Below are 20,469 nucleotides of genomic sequence, written 5' to 3'. Positions count from 1 at the left end.
CTGGTAAAGTTAAAGCTTATTTTAACTTTATTAATAGCTGGGTAGCTTAACCTTTAATAATATATCGTTGTGTATTTCTGGATTTGTATTTTTATAGTAATAAATCAAATCTACAAAGTAACTTAAGCTATGAAATAAATGTGAAAAATACAATTTTTGACTCTGAAATGTAGTAGAATATAAGTATAAATAGCATAAAATGGAACTACTCAAGTAAAGTACAAGTATCTCGAAATTGTACTTGCAGTACTTGAGCAAATGCACTTAGTAACATGCTGTATCACCACTGCCTGTTTTCCTTATTCCCCATCAATAAATCATCTTGCCACCCCTATTGCGACCTTTGAGAAGGGGTCTCGACCCTCATGTTGGGAACCTCTCACACTCAGCTGTTTCCTGTTTGCCGTGACGTCAGATAAGGGGGATCACGTGGCCGCCGGGGCTCCGTCTGGAAAATCTTATGGAATTACACATTCAGGCTAATAATAATCCTTTTTATTTCAATCATAACGGACGCCTTTTTTTTGAAGTTATACAGCAGCACCGATGTAGGCTGGCTCTCCGGACCCGGTGCATAATATAAACTCTCAGTATGGAGAACTGCTGGATGTTTACGGACTGTGTCTCCCACCACGAAGCTGCATGGCTACTGATTTATTCCTTTAGTTAGCAGCTGGCGTCTATTTTGAACCTGTAGCTAACGTTTGCTAGTACAAAACAAGTAAGTGTTTTTTTTCCCCAGGCTAGCTATCTCTCTTACCCGTATTGTACCGTTACTACCCGTTAATAAAGCCGGTAAATTGGCTACAAACAGTGCCGTTAGTTGTCCGATAATATTACTCCGAGGACATGCCTGGAATCTAAGTGTTTTTAAAGTTTGACGCAAGTTTTCATCCAAAAAAAAGAAAAATGAAGTCGACCCTGGCTCCTGGCATACGATTTACCACGTCTTTTTCTCGAGATAGCTGGTAAGTTTCCATGATCATCCATGCCTATTGTTCTCCACAAACTAACCCTAACCCATTTCAGCCGTTGGTCTGTGTGTGTGTGTGTTATCTCCCCCGTTGTAAATGATTGTCTTAACCGCATCGATAAACACATTCTGTGAATTTGTAATGCGGGCTGTTAACCCAGTGTTCACTAAATACATACATAATTTTCTATATCATACTACCTTACAAACTCATTACTACTGCTTGTTTTTATTGGGGTATGTTCGCCAGGTACATTTCAGTTTCGATGTATCAACAGCCACGCCAAATCGATTTGGAAAAAGACAAGGGGCACTTTATTTTAATTACACCTCAGTTTCAGTCCCTTCACACTGTGGTGGTATTCATTACTTTTTTGTGCTTGATTATCCAGCAATCAAGTCCCTGATGGTTCAGCACTTTAGTAAAAAAAAAAAAAAAAGCCCATTCTTCACAAATTAATGAAAAAATAAAAAGTAGGACAAATTATGTCCAAATAATTACTTTGTATCCTCTAACTTTGATTTACTAAGTCCAAATAATAAGACTTATACTATGAGATAATCAGAGCAGGTCTGCAACCAATACTTGCATTTGCATGATCAATCAGAAAACTGAAAAAAAAAAAAGAATTCCGACCATACTGTAACGTAAGACAGGAAAAAGCATCAAATCCACACATTTGTAAGCATTTCCGGCAGGCTGTCTGTTGCAAAATCCTTCAGTGTAATGAGTAATGCATGTTAATTGAAACTCTTCCCTAACAATGCCATGCCATCTTTCTAGTATGTGTGATAAAACATAATGATGAGCTATAGAACGTCGACATTGTTGAGTCACTACACTATACACACTATACACTGGGCTATAAACACTGATGTACCTGTCTGTTAGCTACACCTGTTTAATCTAATGCAAACGAATACAACAGCCCTGCAATGAATCCTGTCTTTGTGAAGTCTACAATGTTCAGTTTTTGCTGACACAGTGTCAGGCAGTGGTTGAAGAAGTACTCAGGTCCTTACAGTAAGTAAAGTAGCAATACAACAATGTAAATAATACTCCAATACAAGTTAAAGTCTTCATTCAAAATACACTCAAGTACAAGTACATACGGATTTTAGGAAAGAAGGAAAAAACCTAAATCTGTTTATTTTTAGGACTTTTCTCTAGCCTTTGTCTTGCCAATGTTTTGTATTTTTTTTTTTAAACTTTAAAATCTAAATTTAATTAACTATAGCTGTAAGATAAATGTAGTGGAGTAAAATGTACATTATTCCCCTCTCAAATGTAGTGGGATAGAATATTTAAAGTACTAATTCAATGGGAATACTCAAGTAAAGTATCTCAAATTTGTACATAAGTACAAAACATAAGTACATCTACTGTACTTAGTTACTTTCCACCACTGGTGTCAGATCTGTCAAAACTTGATATGTTTCTAATATTTTATCATAGCTTATTAGCACGTGCAACCTTACGGGCTGATATCAGGTGTATGATTTAGGGATAATCATTTTACTAATGTTTATTTTGCTGATATTTGACTTCTACTAATAAATGAGTTACTCACTCTCTGATACCCACCAGTATAAACACAGTTGATCCATAACATGCTGGCAGCAGTTTGCTTATGTTTCTGTGTCAATAGAAAGGTTTTAACATAAAAATATATATATTTTTTTCTTCTTACAGTATTTTTTATCTGTGTAAAGACTCTTGTTTTATGACCGCAAGAGTTGATGTCAATTTTTTTTTTCAAGAAGTTTCCAGCAAAGTCAAGTCAAATATTCTCCTTTGACGATGTACAAATTGAAAAAGATTAAAATTCTTAATGGCCAGTATTGTAATTGGTTATAACATTACTATAATTAATACCTATTGTGCCACCACGTCTTTATTCTTTCATCTCTCTTTTGCAGGTATCGTGGTTTCATTCTTTTCCTCACATTCCTCTTCTACACGGCCTACCATCTGTCACGGAAACCTATCAGCATTGTTAAGGTGACTGGGACAAATCTATTCCTTTTTATCTACAGGGGTTTTTGCAGGAACATGGCACGTGTTGGTCAAGGGTCAAATGCTGCCTGTTATATGCTCTCTGGAGCTCCATATCAGTTTTGAAAACATGAAATCCAGTTAGTGAAGACCAGTTAGCACAAGTCTTCACCCTATTAAAGAAACAGTAGGATTAGGAAGGAGATAAATGAATGGATGAAAAACAATGAACAACTGAATTTCTTATACAGAGTTAGACAAAAGCTTTATCTCAGTAGCGCCCATCCGAGCTATTTGTTATCTCTCAAGGTTAAATTGAACAGTCATGGAGCACATACAGTATTCCTGGAATGAAAACCAAATGGATTGCCACGGCGTTGTGTCCAGGCATTCATGTTTTCCACAAGATGAAGCCAACTGACTTTGGTGATCCCAGACGGCAGCAGTAAACAATCACTTTGAATAATTTTATGACAATCTTTGCAGATAATTGTTTAGCTTCAGTCTTGAGGGTTTGTTTTGTTCTGTCTTTTTGTTGTTGTTTTTGCATGTACTTTGTTTTTGCACTGTTACACTTGTTCTCTGTAACACTTGGCTCTGTTAAATATGTAAATATGCCTTTTTGTGACAATTAGGTCCCTAACTCTTAGACATGCTGCACACATAAAAAAAAGAAGCATAAATCCCCGTTGGAATGCCCTGCACACAGAAAAGCTAACGGTCGATGTTCTAGACCCCTATATGTCTCTCCTTATCCGTAATGATTCAACTGATTTTTCAGACATGCTTTTGATATACAATGCACCTTATCCACAGCTATAATTCCTTTAGATGCTGAAAGAGCATTTGGTTGCTTCGGTTCTTTGTTTATGTATTTTAATAAATGGTCAAAAACATGCAGCAGCTATGGTATGGATTACGGTCCTTTAACGCTACAGACAGATTGTCTGCAGCAAAAGTGGACACATTTAATATCATGAAAGGCAATGGAATATACAATAAAAAAGACACATTTTTAACTCCTTTGTCTGCACTCACAAGGTCCTGCAACCCCTGTATGATACCAATATCTAAACTCATCTAGTGCCGTATTCTACTGTCTCTGGGTCGTTTCAACTGTTTTTCTGTCTGATTTTCAGAGTGAGCTTCACAGAAACTGTTCCACAGTCATTCGGCCAGCAGACTTTAACATAACCGATAATGCTACATGGTGTGACTGGGCGCCCTTTGGTAAGTCCTTTACTTGTTGTCCTCTGTAAACTTAAGAGTAGATATTGCAAACTAGCACTGGGAATGTATATTGTTATATGAGAGCCTCAACATATAGCCACATTATGGATGTTAAGGTGTCATAAGGTACAGTTTACGAATGCTTTTCATTTGGGCACGGGCTGTTCTCCCATCATGGCAGGCGTCATTCACTGGTTAAAGTCCCTGGCTCAGTCGTGTGTTTCAGCAAACACAAGTGGCCGTGTTGGGTGGGAAGCTCCTCAGGGCTCTTTGTGCTGTACAAATCCTACTAGTTTATAAAATGTCTAGAATTATAAATGGTTATACTGTATGGAGAAAGCTAATAGTTTCATCTGTGTTGTCCCTCTAGACCAGGACAACTATAAGACGCTGTTTGGGGTCTTGGATAACTCCTTCCTGGTTGCCTATGCCATCGGCATGTTTTTCAGGTTTGTATGTGCTGTTGTCTGCAGACCTTTATGCTTTTGTCTCTGAGTGTGTGTGTGTGTGTGTGTGTGTGAGTGTGCTATATTGAGTCATAATCCTTTCTTGTGTTAACAGTGGGATGTTTGGAGAGCGCCTCCCTCTGCGTTACTACCTGAGTTTTGGTATGCTGGGGAGTGGACTGTTCACATGTCTGTTTGGCCTCGGCTTCTACTGGAACATCCACTCATTAGGGTACTACGCCTTCATCCAGGTAAAGACACAAAATCACATTATATAAAGTTATACACTTTCTTTTGTACCTTTTGTAAACATAGAAGACCCCCCCAACCTTTTCCTTAGTGCCATCATCAGAACAGAATTTCCACATAAACACAACAAATAGCCAAATCTAACCGCCAGATTGACATGAAGCTAACTGAACATATTCATGCTCACCCTGTAATTTTTGGCGACTCAATGACCCTCCTACTTTGTACTACCTACAACGGGACCTACGAACAGCGAAATTGTCCCTCTAATAAATTTAGCAGAATTAGCTTGCACATGCTAATCGTGGAGCAGTAGTTGGAATGGTTTCAGGGTGAAGTTACTTGGTAGAAAACTTGGCGAACAACAGCTGGGCACTGTGTACAGCTTTACTGTAGTCACAGTTTTGGTGAGAGAGACCTCTGTAGAGACCAACAGTGTGCTCATTGACCCTATCTGGCAACGTACACTTTACCTTAACATGACGTTCTGCGTGGATGGATAACGGTTGTTACAGCACATAACTCAACCTTAAAACCATTTTAAAATGGACATCTTTACAATTTTAGTTGCAAAGTGAATATTTCCCAAAATGCTAAAACTATTCCTTTTAACTATTTGTTTGTGTGACAAAAGATCTGCCAATCAATTTGAGAGTGACAGCAGGTTTACATCCTGTTTTCTGGCTTTCTGTTGTGGTAACTCTTTTGTTTACATTTTCAAAAATGTACCTTCAAAACCTTGTACAGAATAAGGAAGCTAGACCAAGTCTTGCCCTTTTGCATTTGGTTAGGCAGAACTACTGCATATAACAAACTCTCATTTGGGGAGAAAGAGGGAAGCGCAGAGATCAGATGAGCTGTTTATTGCTGACTCGCCACCAAACATGCACTCACACCAACACACGCACGCTAGGTTTCATTGGTCGCTGGACTCATAGGGAAAGGAATGTTGGTCTCAGTGTGGACTCAGTACAAGTTCATTCAGAGTCAGAAGAGTTTTGTCTCACTTCAGTCTTTTTTAAAAAGTCCCGTAAAACCGTAATAACCACAGACAAACGCTGAAAATGAAACTGTATTGCTGTTGGGAGTCTATGATGGGAATCAAGCTCAGACCTCTCTGCACAATCAGATTTCAGTCTTGTAAGACTTGTATTACCTCAGAAACAAGTGAAGACACCAGTTTTGTGTACAGGCTACTTTCCCTTCCCGTGTATTAATTAAGGCTGCAACTAACTATTCTTTTCCTGTTTACTTGTTTAGTCTCTCAAATGTAAAAAAAAAACAAGGCTGTCATAATTGGCCAGAGCCCAAGGTGATGTCTTCAAATAGCTTGTTTTGTCTCATCGACAGTCCAAACCCAACAATTAACCAACGCTATAAAACAGAAGAGATTTGAGAATCTGAAACCAGAGAACGTTTTGATGTTTTTTCTTGATAAATGACTGAAACATTTAATTTATTCGTTTTTTGACGATTCATTTTCTGTAGGTCGACTAACAATTAATCAACACTACCGTGTTTTTAACGTTTGTATAATGGCCTGTGTTTCCCACAAACTGTAACTGGAGGGCTGTAATTGTCAGTTTCTTTCTTCTTTTTCCCCCTTTAAGTTCAGAATGATGTTATCACTGCACCAAATGATCACTGCATGTGCAGTTAAATAAATCAAAGTCTATTCTATAGTTTGTAGCTCAAGAAAGCAATGCTGTGTTCTAGCTCAGAAGTGTCAGATGAGCCTCACATGATCACATGACCCTCCCCTGGAGTCAAATTCCACAAGTACTTTCAACAACCTATGGGAAACTATAATTAGAAATACAACTCATGGTATAGATAATAATACACCTATTAATAAATACATTTTAAAGGCTGAAGCACCTACATGAAGCAATCAAGAAATCATAGATTTATTGTATTGATTAACAACCCTTTTACCCCATTACAGGTTATGACTGGGAGCTGTGGGTCAGTACAGACCGTATTTATCATCTCTTTCCTTTACAAACATAGAGATCTCATGGGGGCTTAGTCAGGCTTTCCTCACACACCCATCACAGGACTCAGGCCTGCGTCATGTGACTGCAGTGTGACTGTGTCTGGGTTTAATGTAGGTTTGTTGTGTGAATGTAAAGACTCACTGCTCACTATGGGGTGTGAATCCTCACCGGTCTCACGATTCCATTCGATTCGATATCCCGATGCATCGCGTTGCGTCACCTCCTCAGTAGTAGTATATATTGCTACACGGGGTTTTCATAAACAAATTCAAGCAGTCAGATATATGAACTCCCCTTTTTATTGTATCTGCTCTTTAAAAAAGACACTTCCTGAATGTAGCGGAGTCTGAACACAACAGACAAAAGGCAGAAACCAAAAAGCAGCAAATGGAAAATCAACAAGTAACATCAGTAGGCAATAATCAGTTATGGTCTGTCACTACATCGATGCAGAATCGTCCAGGTCCGCATCGTGATGCATCGATGCAATGATTAATTTCAACACCCCTACTTTACCCCTACTGCTCACTGGTCTCCTCTAATTGTCCTTTTTTAAAATATGCTTGTACCAGCGTTGAAATGATTTGATGCCGTATGTTAACACAGGCTGGTTTCTCCCTCTGTTTGCTTCATTCTGCAGGTCATGAACGGGCTCATGCAGACCACCGGTTGGCCTGCAGTGGTGGCATGTGTCGGCAACTGGTTTGGAAAGGGGAAGTGAGTACTGCACGATGTGCACTGCAGTGTAGTCCTGCTGACGATGCAGCATTAGATGTTTTTTTTGTAGCTCGCTGACACACGCATCCTCATTTGTCGCGTTTTGACAGCACAGTGAGACCTGGGTTTGATTTATTTCAGACAAGCATCAAATCCACATCATAAATCTGAACTGCTTCTGAAATATACACTACTGTTCAAAGGTTTGGTATCTCCTGCCACAAAAGCTTGATTGTCCCCAGTCAGATGTCTGAGAGGACTACTCTATATGTTTGAATGGTCTTTGATGCTTTCAGGTTGTAGAAAGTCCTCTTTACAAATAGATGTTATTTAATTTTGTACATGGGGCACAAAACACCGTACAATGGTTCAACCAAGACAACTGAAAGGGCAGGAAGAGACAAAGATCCCTCTGAGTGACAGTTGAATAAGAAGAGAAGAAATCAGCAGTTATTGGTAAAAGAAACGGGAAGTTAGCATCAAAATGTGTGCAGATTTAAATGGGAACAGCTTCCTGTTTCAGTGCACAATAAATGCAGCCTATAACAAGCTGGAGTAAACAGGCAACATGTTGCTTTAGCAAAGCTCTTCTTCAAACTTCACAACAGGAACAGAAGGTTGGTCTAGGGTTAGCACTGTGGGAATATCAGCTGAACATACTACAGACTGACCCATCACAGTTTAAACATCTCCAAGCTAACCACTGAGTAGACTGCAGAGGGCCCAAAGCTACTTCTTCAACGTGGCTGACAACTCTTGTGTTTTTGATCATCAGGCGAGGGTTCATCATGGGTGTCTGGAACTCCCACACCTCAGTGGGAAACATCTTGGGCTCCCTTATCGCAGGAGCCTTCGTGTCCTCGGCGTGGGGAATGTCCTTCATCGTCCCTGGACTCATCATCGCCTCCACTGGGATCCTGTGCTTCTTCTTCCTGGTTGAGAGTCAGTTTCCATTCATCATTGACACCTACACACACAAAGCTCTTTCACAGATAGACACACCCATATAATTGGTGTGAATCCGAAGCGTTTATTTATTAAGAAAGGGTGTGTCTGGGCAAATTCCAGACACATCTGCACTTGCAGGATCGTGCTGGACCACATTCTTGTAATGCAAACTGCTTTCGGCTGCTGTTACTTTAAAGGTTGATGTTAAACTGAGCTACAGTACCATTACCTCGTTCAAAGTGAGCTAACTTTAGCTCTGTGTTGTGGAACAATCCGATCACGATTGTTTTGCCGTTCTAATCCTATCATCTACTGGCTTGACCTCTGTTAGTTGATTCTGAAAGCAGCGGCGAGCGCTCGGACAACAAAGTGACACGATGGAGGGTTTTAGGTTACAGTGTTCTAAAGGTTTAATGAGACAAACAATAGCATCCATTCACTTGGATGGTGTGTAGTAAGATAAGAAAGAGAGTCAAGATGAACAGAAGGATTGTCTCAAGGTTGGTTTACGCAGATAGGAAAACAGTGGTACATTGTGGTACACAACAGATGAGAGAGGCTTTCTTCAGAGTTCTCACAAAATGGAATGTAACAAAATCACCACACCCAGAAGTATGTTTTGTCTGTCTTTTTCATTTACAATGATATAAAACCGAGGAAAGCAACAAATGTTTCACGTTTTTCCTGAATACATAACTGAAACAGAACCAGAAGCAGTTTTATTGCCGAGTAGGTTTGCACGTACAACGAATGTGTGTTGATGTTTTGGTGCCTAACGACAAAGACATAATGTAAAAAAGAAAAATGTACTACTATTAACAGAAAATATGAAAAATATAAGGACTGCTTAAAAAGATATCTGTTTTTCAGTGGAAGAGCTGCACAGTTTGTGCAGGAATGTGCGAAATGTTCGTTCAATCGATCAGTTGATTTGTCCCTGTTTTACCCAGAGGCAGATTATTAATTTCACCCCTCAGTACCGAGTTAGGTGTGAGACATGTTTGGTATCTTGTAGTGTATCTTGTCATCTAAAGGTCGTGACACACTAACCAGATAATCGGCCGTTGGACAGTCTGGCGAGGTCGGTGACTCCAGTCTGTTCGGTGTGTTCCGTGCCGTCGTCCGCCCGAGGGGCCGTCGGCCTTCATTTTGGACGATTTGACATGTATAATCGGCGGGGTGGGCACTGCCGGCAGTCAGACTCTGATGACCAACCTGATTGGTGGAGAGCTAACCCGGAAACGAGGAGCGGGATGAGCGTGACTAGAGTCTCTCAAAATCTGACGAAAATCTTTTAAACTGACCTTTGTCGATCTGAAATGAAGACAGATTCAGCAACTGCACGGCCTATTTCTCTCTTAAAATGTTTTCAGAAACACGTTTCGGTGAACTATTTTAGTACAATATGAGATCGTATGACAGAGCCGCCATGACAGTCTGGCTTTGAATTTCCGGAGAAACCAGACCCACGTGACGCGTTTGTCCAATCAGCTGCCGGTTTTAATTTTTGGGCGACAATACAGATTAGCGCCGGCTGCTGTTATGGAGACGTATTACGTCTCGTCTCTTCGGTGTGTTCCGAGGCATTTTTTAGACCAACTCGGGGAGAATGATCAGACCAACTGCCTTTTCTGCCGAGGGTCGGCCGTCTGGTTGGTGTGTCGGGCTTAAGACTACATCGCTTGCCGAACTTGAATGTTGCTTTGAAGTTCTCAATTGCATCTTTTCCTCTCTCTTATTCAGAACCGGAAGACGTCAACTGCACTCCTCCTCAGCACCATGTGAGTTAAAAGCACAAACATTCATCTTCCTAGTTCATCCGTAACAAAGACTGATTAAACTCATGCATGTGTGCGTTTTGTGTTGTCAGAGCGAACAGGAGAGCGGCGAGACGGACCCTCTCCTGCAGAACTCGTCCCATGTAGACAGATCGGTCAACGGTGCCATCGCCACTGAGCCCGCAGAGGTTGTCGTTGTTGAGGAGCACCCTGAGGCCATCAGCTTCTGTGGGGCTCTCAGTATACCTGTGAGTGGACACTAACTGTTTTTAACTATCGAAATGTCATCTGGTTTGCTTTGGTTTAAAAGAGCTGAATTAGAAAAAGGTCACTCTGAATTATTGGTACATTATTTTGTATTTTAAAGTTGTATTTATAAAAAATAAATAAATGATAATGTGTTTTATATATTTAGAATGTGTACAGTTTGAATGATATACCACCACTATGTGTAGGATTTGAAAATGGCTTACTATGGCACCATCTGGTGGCGGTATCAGGAATGACACCAACATCTGCAAATATATCAATAAAAACTTATGCAATGGGATCTAGTTGAAAGATGTTTGATACATGTAATCACATAAAATACACACATAGTGACTTTTCATTTTATTAGAAGAAATTATTTCCAAAATTGTGAATGAAATGGGGGGGGAGGGAGGTTGTATGAGCTACTTCTCCATAGTCAGAGTATTAGTTACAGGAGATGGCAGTCGGCCAACAAAATACATTTTAGCCACATAAAATAAGACCACCAGAAAAAACGAAATATCCGTTTAATTGTTCGTTATATTTAGAATATTTTCACCACTTTCTCTTGCTTTCAGACGGGGAACTGAAACTGTTATACATCCATCTATGCCTATAACAAAAACAGTAACTTTACCTCACAGAACATGGGAGTTGCTGTTCAATCAGTTAGTTTGTTTGTGTTATTGTGTGACTTGTAAATCTGAACTAACCCTTTACAAATATACGGTATATACATATATATAAATATATATATATAGAGAGACAGAGACAGAGAGACTCAGACAGTTAAAGCACTGTGATAATTAAGACATTTTAAGATGATAAAAGGTTTTAATGGTGTTTTTATGTCTGACTCAGGGAGTGGTGGAGTTCTCTCTCTGCCTGCTGTTCGCCAAGCTGGTCAGCTACACTTTCCTCTACTGGCTTCCTCTCTACATCTCAAATGTTGGTCAGTATTTACACACATGCTTTATTTCAATTTTTTTTCCCAAATGAGGAGACTATCATACACGTGATATAATTTCATCTACATTATTTTTAATGTTTTATTTCTCATTTTTAGCCCATTTTGAGGCAAAACAGGCAGGAGACATGTCGACGCTGTTTGACGTAGGAGGAATCGTGGGTAAGCGTTGAGCTTAGACTGATAGGTTTCGTTTTTCCAACATGTTTATGACATGTGAATTGTTTATTGTTGTGTTCGTTGCCAACATCCTATCATAGTTAAAATGGTGTAACAGATGAACACGATCACAGCCAGGAAGACGTGATCTGACTTGAATGTCCGGGACTCCCTGGAAGAAGAGCTCTTGTATCTCAGTGGGACCTTCCAGGCTAAATAAAGGATAATTTAAAAAAAAAATGAAATGTGCTGTGTGTCTACAGGAGGCATCGCGGCGGGCCTTGTGTCTGACTACACAGGCGGGAGAGCGACAACTTGCTGCGTCATGTTGATTGCTGCTGCCCCAATGGTGAGTGCCATTTAATAAATCAAATTATTTTTATGACAGCACGGTTTGATCACACATTTGCAAGGTCACTTTTTAAAACCAGTGTCTCCCAGGTCTGAATCCAAAAGTTATACACTACCGTTGAACAGTTTGAAATCTCCTGAAAGAAATATATCAATATAACCGCAAATTACAAACTTTTCAACAGTAGTGTGTATTAAAAGGATAAGGATATTTGTTATGGGGGGGAAAAAAATGAACATACTAGCAGTAGACATACAGTATATATACGTCTGAACGTTAAGCTGATTGTGTGATGTCTGTCTGTTTTGTTCATGTTGCAGCTTTTCCTCTATAATTCCATCGGACAAAGGAACATTGGTACTACAGTCGGTAAGACTTCTTTACTCATGTCTGTTTTATTTCTCAGAAGGTTTTGCTTTTTTCCCCACTAGAATGAGCCGAAGTTGAAACCAAATCCTTCTGAGATTTTAGGATAAATACTTACTGTTTCACTTCTGGGGAAAATGTTTCACTTTTAAGGAAAAGAAGAGCGTAACAGGTCAGTGAGTGCTACTGAGGTGGTGCTGTGTGCAAGGGAGAGCAGATAGCTCGACAGCAGTCTTTAACTTCTCCACGCTGTGCTCACAGTGTACCAAATCATTTCGACAGACTCCACCGCACCCTCCTGATGTAACTCGAAGCCAAAAGCAGAGTAGCCCTGTTTAAAAGTACAAAATAAGTGGTCTGTTATCAGAAACTCAACGATTATATCACGGGTGGATGCATAGACTGTATTAAGTGAAGCTTAGTCTCGCTTTGCCAGACCATCCACTCGCTGCGGAGCGGAGGAGGGTCTGGTGAGTCCACACAGCATTCCCGGATGGGAGAGAAACGTGCTCTGGTTTATTGGCATTTCTTTAAACCAATCACAATCGTCTTGGGCGGCGCTAAGCTCCGCATGGAGCTGCTGCAAAATAACTTCTGGAAGGAACTTGTTTTGGTCGAACGTGTACGTTCAAAAGTTGTTTTAGTCGTGCTACAGAAAACTCAGATTGGACAGATAGTCTAGCTCAGTGGTTCCCAACCCGACCCCTAAGGGGGGACGGCAAAGATCACAGGGGGGGCGCAAGTCTTTATCTGGTTTGAGGTTGAGGTAAAAAAAAAAAAAAAATGTGCACATGTTAAACAAATTATGATAATACAGAATATATAATGTATACAAAAGTCTGTATAAAAACTATATATTTTTGTTCTTGCTTAAACTTGTAGGCAGGCTACTTAGTAGGCCAAACCTCCGGGACCTCTTAACCTGGGACCCTTGCTGTCATCAGGTCAGCTGCTAGCTGCTATCATCCTCGTTTTTCCTGCCGCCACAGCATCACTATTTTATGAATGAAACATGGCGAAGAAACGTAAAAGTGCTGATAACTCCTCTGTATCAAAAAAGAAAGTAAGGGAAAGTTACCTCACCTTCCATTTCGCAGGGGGGGCTCAGCTTTTCTTAGACATAAGTAGGGGGGGGCGCCAAGGAAAAAAGGTTGGGAACCACTGGTCTAGCTAGCTGTCTGGATTTACCCTGCAGAGATCTGAGGAGCAGTTAACCATAGTCCTCAGAAATCCACCAGAGTTTAAAATTACAACACAAAGAAAGAGGAAGGTTACTGACATCGGCGAAAAGACAGGCATCCGGCAGAATTCCCTGCGGCACCGGAGCAATCCCGGAAGTGGAACGTCGTGGATATAGACTAAGTGAAGCCAAAACATCTTGATCACCCTGGTGGGTGGCTGCAGTATAAATCCCGACCCCTCAATGTTAGTGGATGGAACATGGGCCAAAATAAAAAGTCAAAGTATATGTCAAATACATTTTTCTCAAATGTTTCCCCATGTTTCTGTCATTTTAGGTTGTTCTTATGACGCTGATGTTTGTTCAAGTGTTAATATTTTCTGATAAGTTTAGTTTTTTATTAGTTATTTGATGCTGTAAAAAGGGGGTGAAGTGTCATGATTGACTCGCGATTGGTCGAGCGGGTGTATGGGCGGGACTTTGATACCACGGCTCTACCGCCCGATCACTACTGTGCAGACTCTGGCTCCAAAATTACAAGATGGCGGCGCCCGTATCCGGGACATTTTAGCTTCACTTTTGTACCGTGGGAGGAAGTGGAGACATGTCATCCATTTTTTTATACAGTCTATGGTTTATATACGGTGTAAAAACAAATGAAAAAGAAGTGTATTTAGTCTTTATTAACAGGGTTTTTGTTCGTATATGTAGGTATGCTGCTGTTGTGTGGAGGCCTGGTGAACGGACCGTACGCCCTCATCACTACTGCTGTATCTGCTGACCTGGTAAGACCTGAAGCATCATGGGAAACCCACCGTTTTATGTCCCTGCCGTCTGTTAACAAATCATCATACTTAAGATTCAGATGATTAATACAAAATATAAGAGTAAATCAACTAGTAAATGATGACATGTATTATAGATTGAACCCACCTTTACCAGCTGCAACAATAAAGTGATGAACACATGAATGTGTCACTAATTAATAATCAAATAATATATAATATTCTGCTGAAAATTGCCATTCTGCATAATCAGTGCTATTATTGTGATGTGAACACTTTTGTGTCTTTGTTGCAACAGGGAACACACGAGAGTCTGAGAGGAAACTCCAGGGCGTTGTCAACGGTGACAGCAATTATTGACGGTACTGGTTCAATAGGTACGTATGCAGTTATTTTTACATCACTCTTTTAAAGCTCCCCTAATCCTTATTTGTAACTATGGATCAAATTAATGTTATCACCAGCTGTGTAGTTCCTCTCAGCCGTATGGTGGGTTTCAGCCTCTTTTAGCTCATTGTTTTGGTTTTATGACCCACAAACGCTGCTCATCATGCTAGATTTTTTTTTAGATTTTCAGCTAAAAAGTTCGGATAAAACCACTGAACACTACTTGCCCAGCACCAAACATCAGACAGACACAGTAGGCGTCTAGCCTGTGAATAACGCGAAGCATTTAACCATTAGGGACGGTTAGATTTTCCTGCGGAGCCCAAAAACAGAGCTAAAGGGGGATTAACACTGGACAAAAGAACTCCATGTGATAATGTTGCTCCGTGTCTGCTCGATGTGTAAATAGCAAACCGTTTACCGTATCAGCTTAAAAAGGTGATAATATGTTGGTGTTGTGTATTTACATTTTGTTCTGCTGCAGCAAACTGGCCAAAACAACTTACCTTAGCCTTTTATACCCGTGGAGGATAATTTTACACAGAAATTTCAAATTGAAAAGGAAAAAATACAGTTTTATTATATTTCATTACTCATGGTAATATGAGTAGAAAGCAACACACGACACTTGCTTTGTCTCCTTTGTGGTGCAGGGAATTAATTCCAATGAATTGATTAAAAAATTAATTCTTTGGAAGTACTCAGGATAAGGCCATACAAATGTTAATTAAAAAAGGAAATGAGATACTGTTATGAAGGTTTGAAAATGGAAAGTGAAATTTAAACAAAAAAAAAAAAAAATAATTAAAAAGGAAACTGTTAACATATAATATGTAAGACAATTTAAGAGTGAAATATTGACATTTTCTATTTTCCTGCCTTCCTTTTGCATTGAACATTTGGCTTTTCAATGAGAACATTTCAGCACTTTGATGTTTTCTGGTAAACGAATTTAAAAAATGTTGAAACTTGTTGATGTTACATATTAAGGGAAACAGTGAGTGACATTGGCGTGTTCTGTGCAGGAGCTGCGGTGGGTCCTCTGTTGGCCGGTGTGATCTCTCCCACCGGCTGGAACAATGTCTTCTACATGCTCATCTCTGCCGACGTCTTGGCCTGCCTGGTCAGAAACCGCTCTTCACCTCACTGACATCTTTAATCTCTCACACTATAATAACACAGCAAGGCTTGAAACACTAGGCTCAAAATTAGCTGAGATCTTTTTGTCGTTACTGCTTATTCAAGTCTGGTAACGACACCCTTACTGACACATTGTTTTGTCTTCAGTTTTTGTCCAGGCTCGTTTTCAAAGAAGCTCAGGGTTGGTGTGGACGCGGCCCCCGAGCCAGAGGGTGAGTTTCACCACCAGCTGTGATGATAACGAAACTGTTGCTATTTCTTTGAACTTTACCTTTTATATATATTTTTTAACAGGATTGTAACTACTTATACAGAAACTACAAATCTGTGAAAGCACGTTTGAAAACCACCCAGTAAGGATGCCATACAATGAAAACCCAGATTAAGACAAGAAGTGTGCCAAAAGGATATCATTCGTGTTACAAAAACAGCCTCACGTCCGCCTTTCTACAATCGGAAAGAAGATTTTAGACGCTGTTAGATTAGATTAGAATTCATTCTTCTAAAGGGAGTGGTTTAACATTTTTGAAAGAATGATGCCACTTACGTTGTCTGTGCATTAAAGGGTAATGCCGGTAGCTACTGTTTTTTTTTTCAACCTGGACCCTATGTTCCTATGTTTTTATGTCTACGTGACTGATGGTAACAACAATCTTTCACACTGGTCCAGTTTTAAGCGAGATCGCTGCAGTCAGCAGCGGGGAAACAAGCTACAATGTAAATTAATAGGGCAATTGTCCAGCTTGTATTTACGTTTACAAAAGTGCTCGTTTTGCCACTGACAGGCTCAGAGTAATATTCTAAGTGTCTGACAACATTATGGAAAGGATTTCTAAGGAGGTCAACCTTTCTGTTAAAGAGTAAGATCCTTTTTTTAAACATAAAAACATCCGTTTTGTGTTCGCTAAACCCACCAGACTCCATGTAAATAAACAATAATTTTAGCATCGTAAAATACACTTCATTCAAAGTCGACAGAAACAAAATAAAACTATGAAAAGGCGTTTTGGGTCGTCTTTCTACTTTTCCAACCATCACAACTCTAGTTTTGGTTTGAATAAACACATAGTTTACCAATTTACATGTGTAAATATGTTGGCTCTGTACACGCTAAAAGTATTGCTTTTTTAAATCTTTAAAGTCAGTTTTTTAAAGTCTGGTGGGTTTAGCGCTAGCGACTTCAGAGCTGTTTTTGGTTAAACAGAAAGGTCTCAAATAGGTTTTAAAGGTCTATCTCTGAAGGGATCCTTTCCATAATGTTGTCGGACACTTCGAATAATAATCTGAGCCTGTCAGCGACAAAACGAGCACTTTTGTGAAGGTAAATACAAGCTGGACAATTGCCCTATTAACTTACATTGTAGCTTGTTTCCCCGCTGCCGACTGCAGCGATCTTGCTTAATACTGGACCAATGTCAAAGATTGTTGTTACCATCAGTCACTTAGACACAAAAAACATAGGAAAATAGGTTGAAAAAAAACGGTAGTTACCCTTTAAGTCCATTGCTGGAACCAAGAGGTGATTAGCTTAGCTTAGCAGAAAGACTGGAAGCAAGGGGGAAACTGTAAATGTAAAAGCTATGATTTGTGGTTTTTACGGGGAGTTACGTGCTGATTAGACTGATCAACTGTTATTCATTAAGAAATAGTTAGATTATGTAACTCCCTCTAAACACACACATTATTGTTTCACATTCATGTTTTTAAATGGATTAATCAATGAAGATACGACGTGTTGATCTTTAGAGGTGTTAGTAGGTATTTTAAAGTGCCCATATTATGAAAAAATCACTTTTTCTGGGATTTGGGGTGTTCTTTTGTGTCTCTGGTGCTTCCACACACATACAAACTTTGAAAAAAATCCATCCATGGTGTTAAGAGTGAGATACAGTTTCTGAATGTGTCCTGCCTTCAGTCTCTGGGTGAGCTGTTCAAAATCAGCACGGCTTGTGACGTCACAAGCCGAAACGAGCAGGCTAACCGCAACCATTAGCTCGTAGCGTTAGCATGCTAACGCTAATGCTAGCATGCTAACGCTAGCATGCTACCTCGTTCTCAATAGCAAAGCACTGCTACAACACACACAAGTTCACCATAATCTACAAAAGAACTACTTCCATGTGCGCCCTCATTTAGAAGTCTCCCAGCTAATCCTGCCTTGTAACTGACCAAAGTTGTAGAAACAGCCTTTCTTTTACTGTCTATGGAGCTAGCTAGCTGACATGATCTACATCTGAGCTACTGGGCATGTGCAAGTGCAATCAAAGATAGTACAGAAGAAGAAGAAGAAAAGAGGTCTCACTCTGTAGCTAAAACAGAGACCAGCTGAAAAGAGGATCTGCAGCAGTGAGAGAGAGCACTGCAGTACAACAAAAATATGGTGTTTTTTGAAAATTAAACCATGTAAACTTATTCTGGTACAACCTTAAAATACAATATGAACCTGAAAATGAGCATAATATGGCTGCTTTAAACTTTGGACCGAGCTAGTCGTTTCCCCCTGTTTTCAGTCTTAATGCTAAGCTAACGGTCTTCTCATCTAACTCTCAGCAGGATAATGAATAAGTGTATTTCCTAAAATGTCAAACAATTACTTTAAACAAGGAATACAACAAGGATACTGTAATACAGGGTTATTGTAATTGGTTGCTTAATAAATGTCTAATAGTCATTCTCAAATTTTTTTATTCCAGGTTCAAAGAAATCTGAAACGCACACAGAATCAAACTGGGACCCAAACACAAAAAAGAGGGAGACGATGCTGAAACTCAGCGTACCGTTGGAGACCTCTTTCCATTTAGGCTGAGAGGAAACCAGAGGAGGCACCAGTGGAAGATTCAAGGCACTAAACTGACGATTGATGCCTTCTTATTGTAAAACAGAGAGAAATATGTCTTTATGGAGACAACGCTTTTTTTATGACTAATCTACTCATTCTAACTTTGTTTGTTTTAATATTCTTTTATCATTAAAAGTGTACATAATGGGAATTTTCTTAATTTCTGCCTCCTGAGTTACTGCATCCTCACAATACTCACATTTTCAGGTCAATAATAATTCACGTGACAGTTTGGTAGTACTTGCTGTTGCCCGATTTTATATTTTATACGGCATTCATTCATTAATGAGTGTTGATTATTGATCCATCTTTGAAGTAGTTCAGTCTAACACTCAGGAAAACACTGTGAAAGACCCATTTTTAAGTTGTTGAGGCGATTCTCGTGTCAGATAAAATAGTGCAGGTTTGAAATATGTTTTTTTTTAAATCAAAGCCTTAACCTCTCTATATTTTGAACTTTAAGCTATGCCAACTTTAGAGATAAAATTATGAATATCCAGGAAAATGTTGTACATAAAATGGGGCAATCGTCGGCTAATCACGGGGTTGGCAGTTCAAAACCCTGACTCCTGTCTGTTAAATAAAAGTTAATAAGGATCCCTGGAGTTAAGAGGTAAAGAGAAATGATTCCCTGAGACTCAGAGGATCAAACGGCACTGTTTCCACTTTTAACCTTTAGCACAGTAGCTTCAGTTACATCAGTAAAACATTAAAAAGTACCTGCTGTTACATTATATAACATAATTATAGTGGTTTAGCTCAGAGTTTCGTACCACTGAAAAACATTTCTCTAAAATAAAAAATAATATTCAATGGACACTCAAAAAACAGAAATTCATCATTCACAAATCAAACAAGAGTCAGACCTTGACTTGAGGCATGGATGGATTACGAGACAATGGGCCCCTGGCCCCAGACATAGTCTACAAGACACCCAAACTCAGAGTCATCTTGCATCCCCTTGTAATCATTTTGCACATTGTTGTGATTGTTTCGCATCTATTTTAAGTAGGGCTGTCAGCATTACCGCGTTAATCGCGATGGGATTAAGGGCCGAGCATAACGCGTTAATTATTTTTAATCGCATGCCGCCATTTATTAATTTATTTTACACTTCACTCGGCTTCGCGTCGTGCCTAACGACGCCCCTTAGCTGTTCTATAATCACTAGAATCTGAAAATGTCACCAGACTGGTCTGTCTTAGTTATTGGCTTAAATAAATAAAAGGTTGTGTCTTGAGTTTTTCCACTTTGCAGTCCAAATTACAAGTTATAAATGTCCTGCTGTGGCATCCGGTTTTTGGACCATTTTGTTTGTATAAGCAAAGTGTTAGTGTTACATCTCAGTTAATTGCTGTGGTGTAAGGATAGGAGTTTTTTAGTTAGGTACTTGGAGGAATTGTGCAATAATGACAGATTCACACATTTTTCTTTTGTTTACAGTAAATAAATAGATAAATAATAAACAAATACAAATCTTAAAGTCAAGTTCATAAAGTAACTTTATTTGCATTCATTTGATACCCAATCAAGATCCACTGGTAAGAATTGCTTTCCATTGTTAATATGTACTTGAAAACAGTTCTGAAATGCAAAATAATAGAATTTTAATTATGTGATAAAACATGCGATTAATCGTGATTAACTATAGAAATTCAGCGATTAAGAAAAAATTTATTGTTTGACAGCCCTAATTTTAGTCATTTTG

General features: G+C 39.4%; 1 protein-coding gene across 1 annotated transcript; it reads left to right on the top strand.

Moving 5' to 3' along the window:
- The first annotated feature begins 393 nt into the window (after positions 1 to 393).
- On the top strand, positions 394 to 18,921 carry slc37a2 (solute carrier family 37 member 2). Its single transcript, XM_031308067.2, has 18 exons — positions 394 to 968; positions 2,894 to 2,975; positions 4,109 to 4,199; positions 4,570 to 4,648; positions 4,761 to 4,896; positions 7,532 to 7,608; positions 8,384 to 8,550; positions 10,300 to 10,337; positions 10,427 to 10,582; positions 11,448 to 11,538; positions 11,653 to 11,715; positions 11,976 to 12,061; positions 12,385 to 12,433; positions 14,322 to 14,395; positions 14,694 to 14,772; positions 15,808 to 15,905; positions 16,070 to 16,134; positions 18,616 to 18,921. The coding sequence occupies exons 1-18, from the start codon at positions 910 to 912 to the stop codon at positions 18,629 to 18,631; spliced, it is 1,506 nt and encodes a 501-aa protein (XP_031163927.1). The 5' UTR covers positions 394 to 909; the 3' UTR covers positions 18,632 to 18,921.
- Positions 18,922 to 20,469: the final 1,548 nt, after the last annotated feature.

The sequence above is a fragment of the Sander lucioperca genome, chromosome 13 (assembly GCF_008315115.2).
Source record: "Sander lucioperca isolate FBNREF2018 chromosome 13, SLUC_FBN_1.2, whole genome shotgun sequence".
Classification (NCBI taxonomy): domain Eukaryota; kingdom Metazoa; phylum Chordata; class Actinopteri; order Perciformes; family Percidae; genus Sander; species Sander lucioperca.
The sequence above is the reverse complement of the archived record's forward strand: the minus strand, read 5'-3'. Positions and strand labels throughout refer to the sequence as shown.

Coding starts and splice junctions, on each gene's coding strand:
- slc37a2 (XM_031308067.2), top strand. CDS start 910: ATGAAGTCGACCCTGGCTCCTGGCATACGATTTACCACGTCTTTTTCT. Junction 10,338..10,426: donor GCACTCCTCCTCAGCACCAT/GTGAGTTAAAAG, acceptor TTGTGTTGTCAG/AGCGAACAGGAGAGCGGCGA. Junction 15,906..16,069: donor CCGACGTCTTGGCCTGCCTG/GTCAGAAACCGC, acceptor TTTTGTCTTCAG/TTTTTGTCCAGGCTCGTTTT.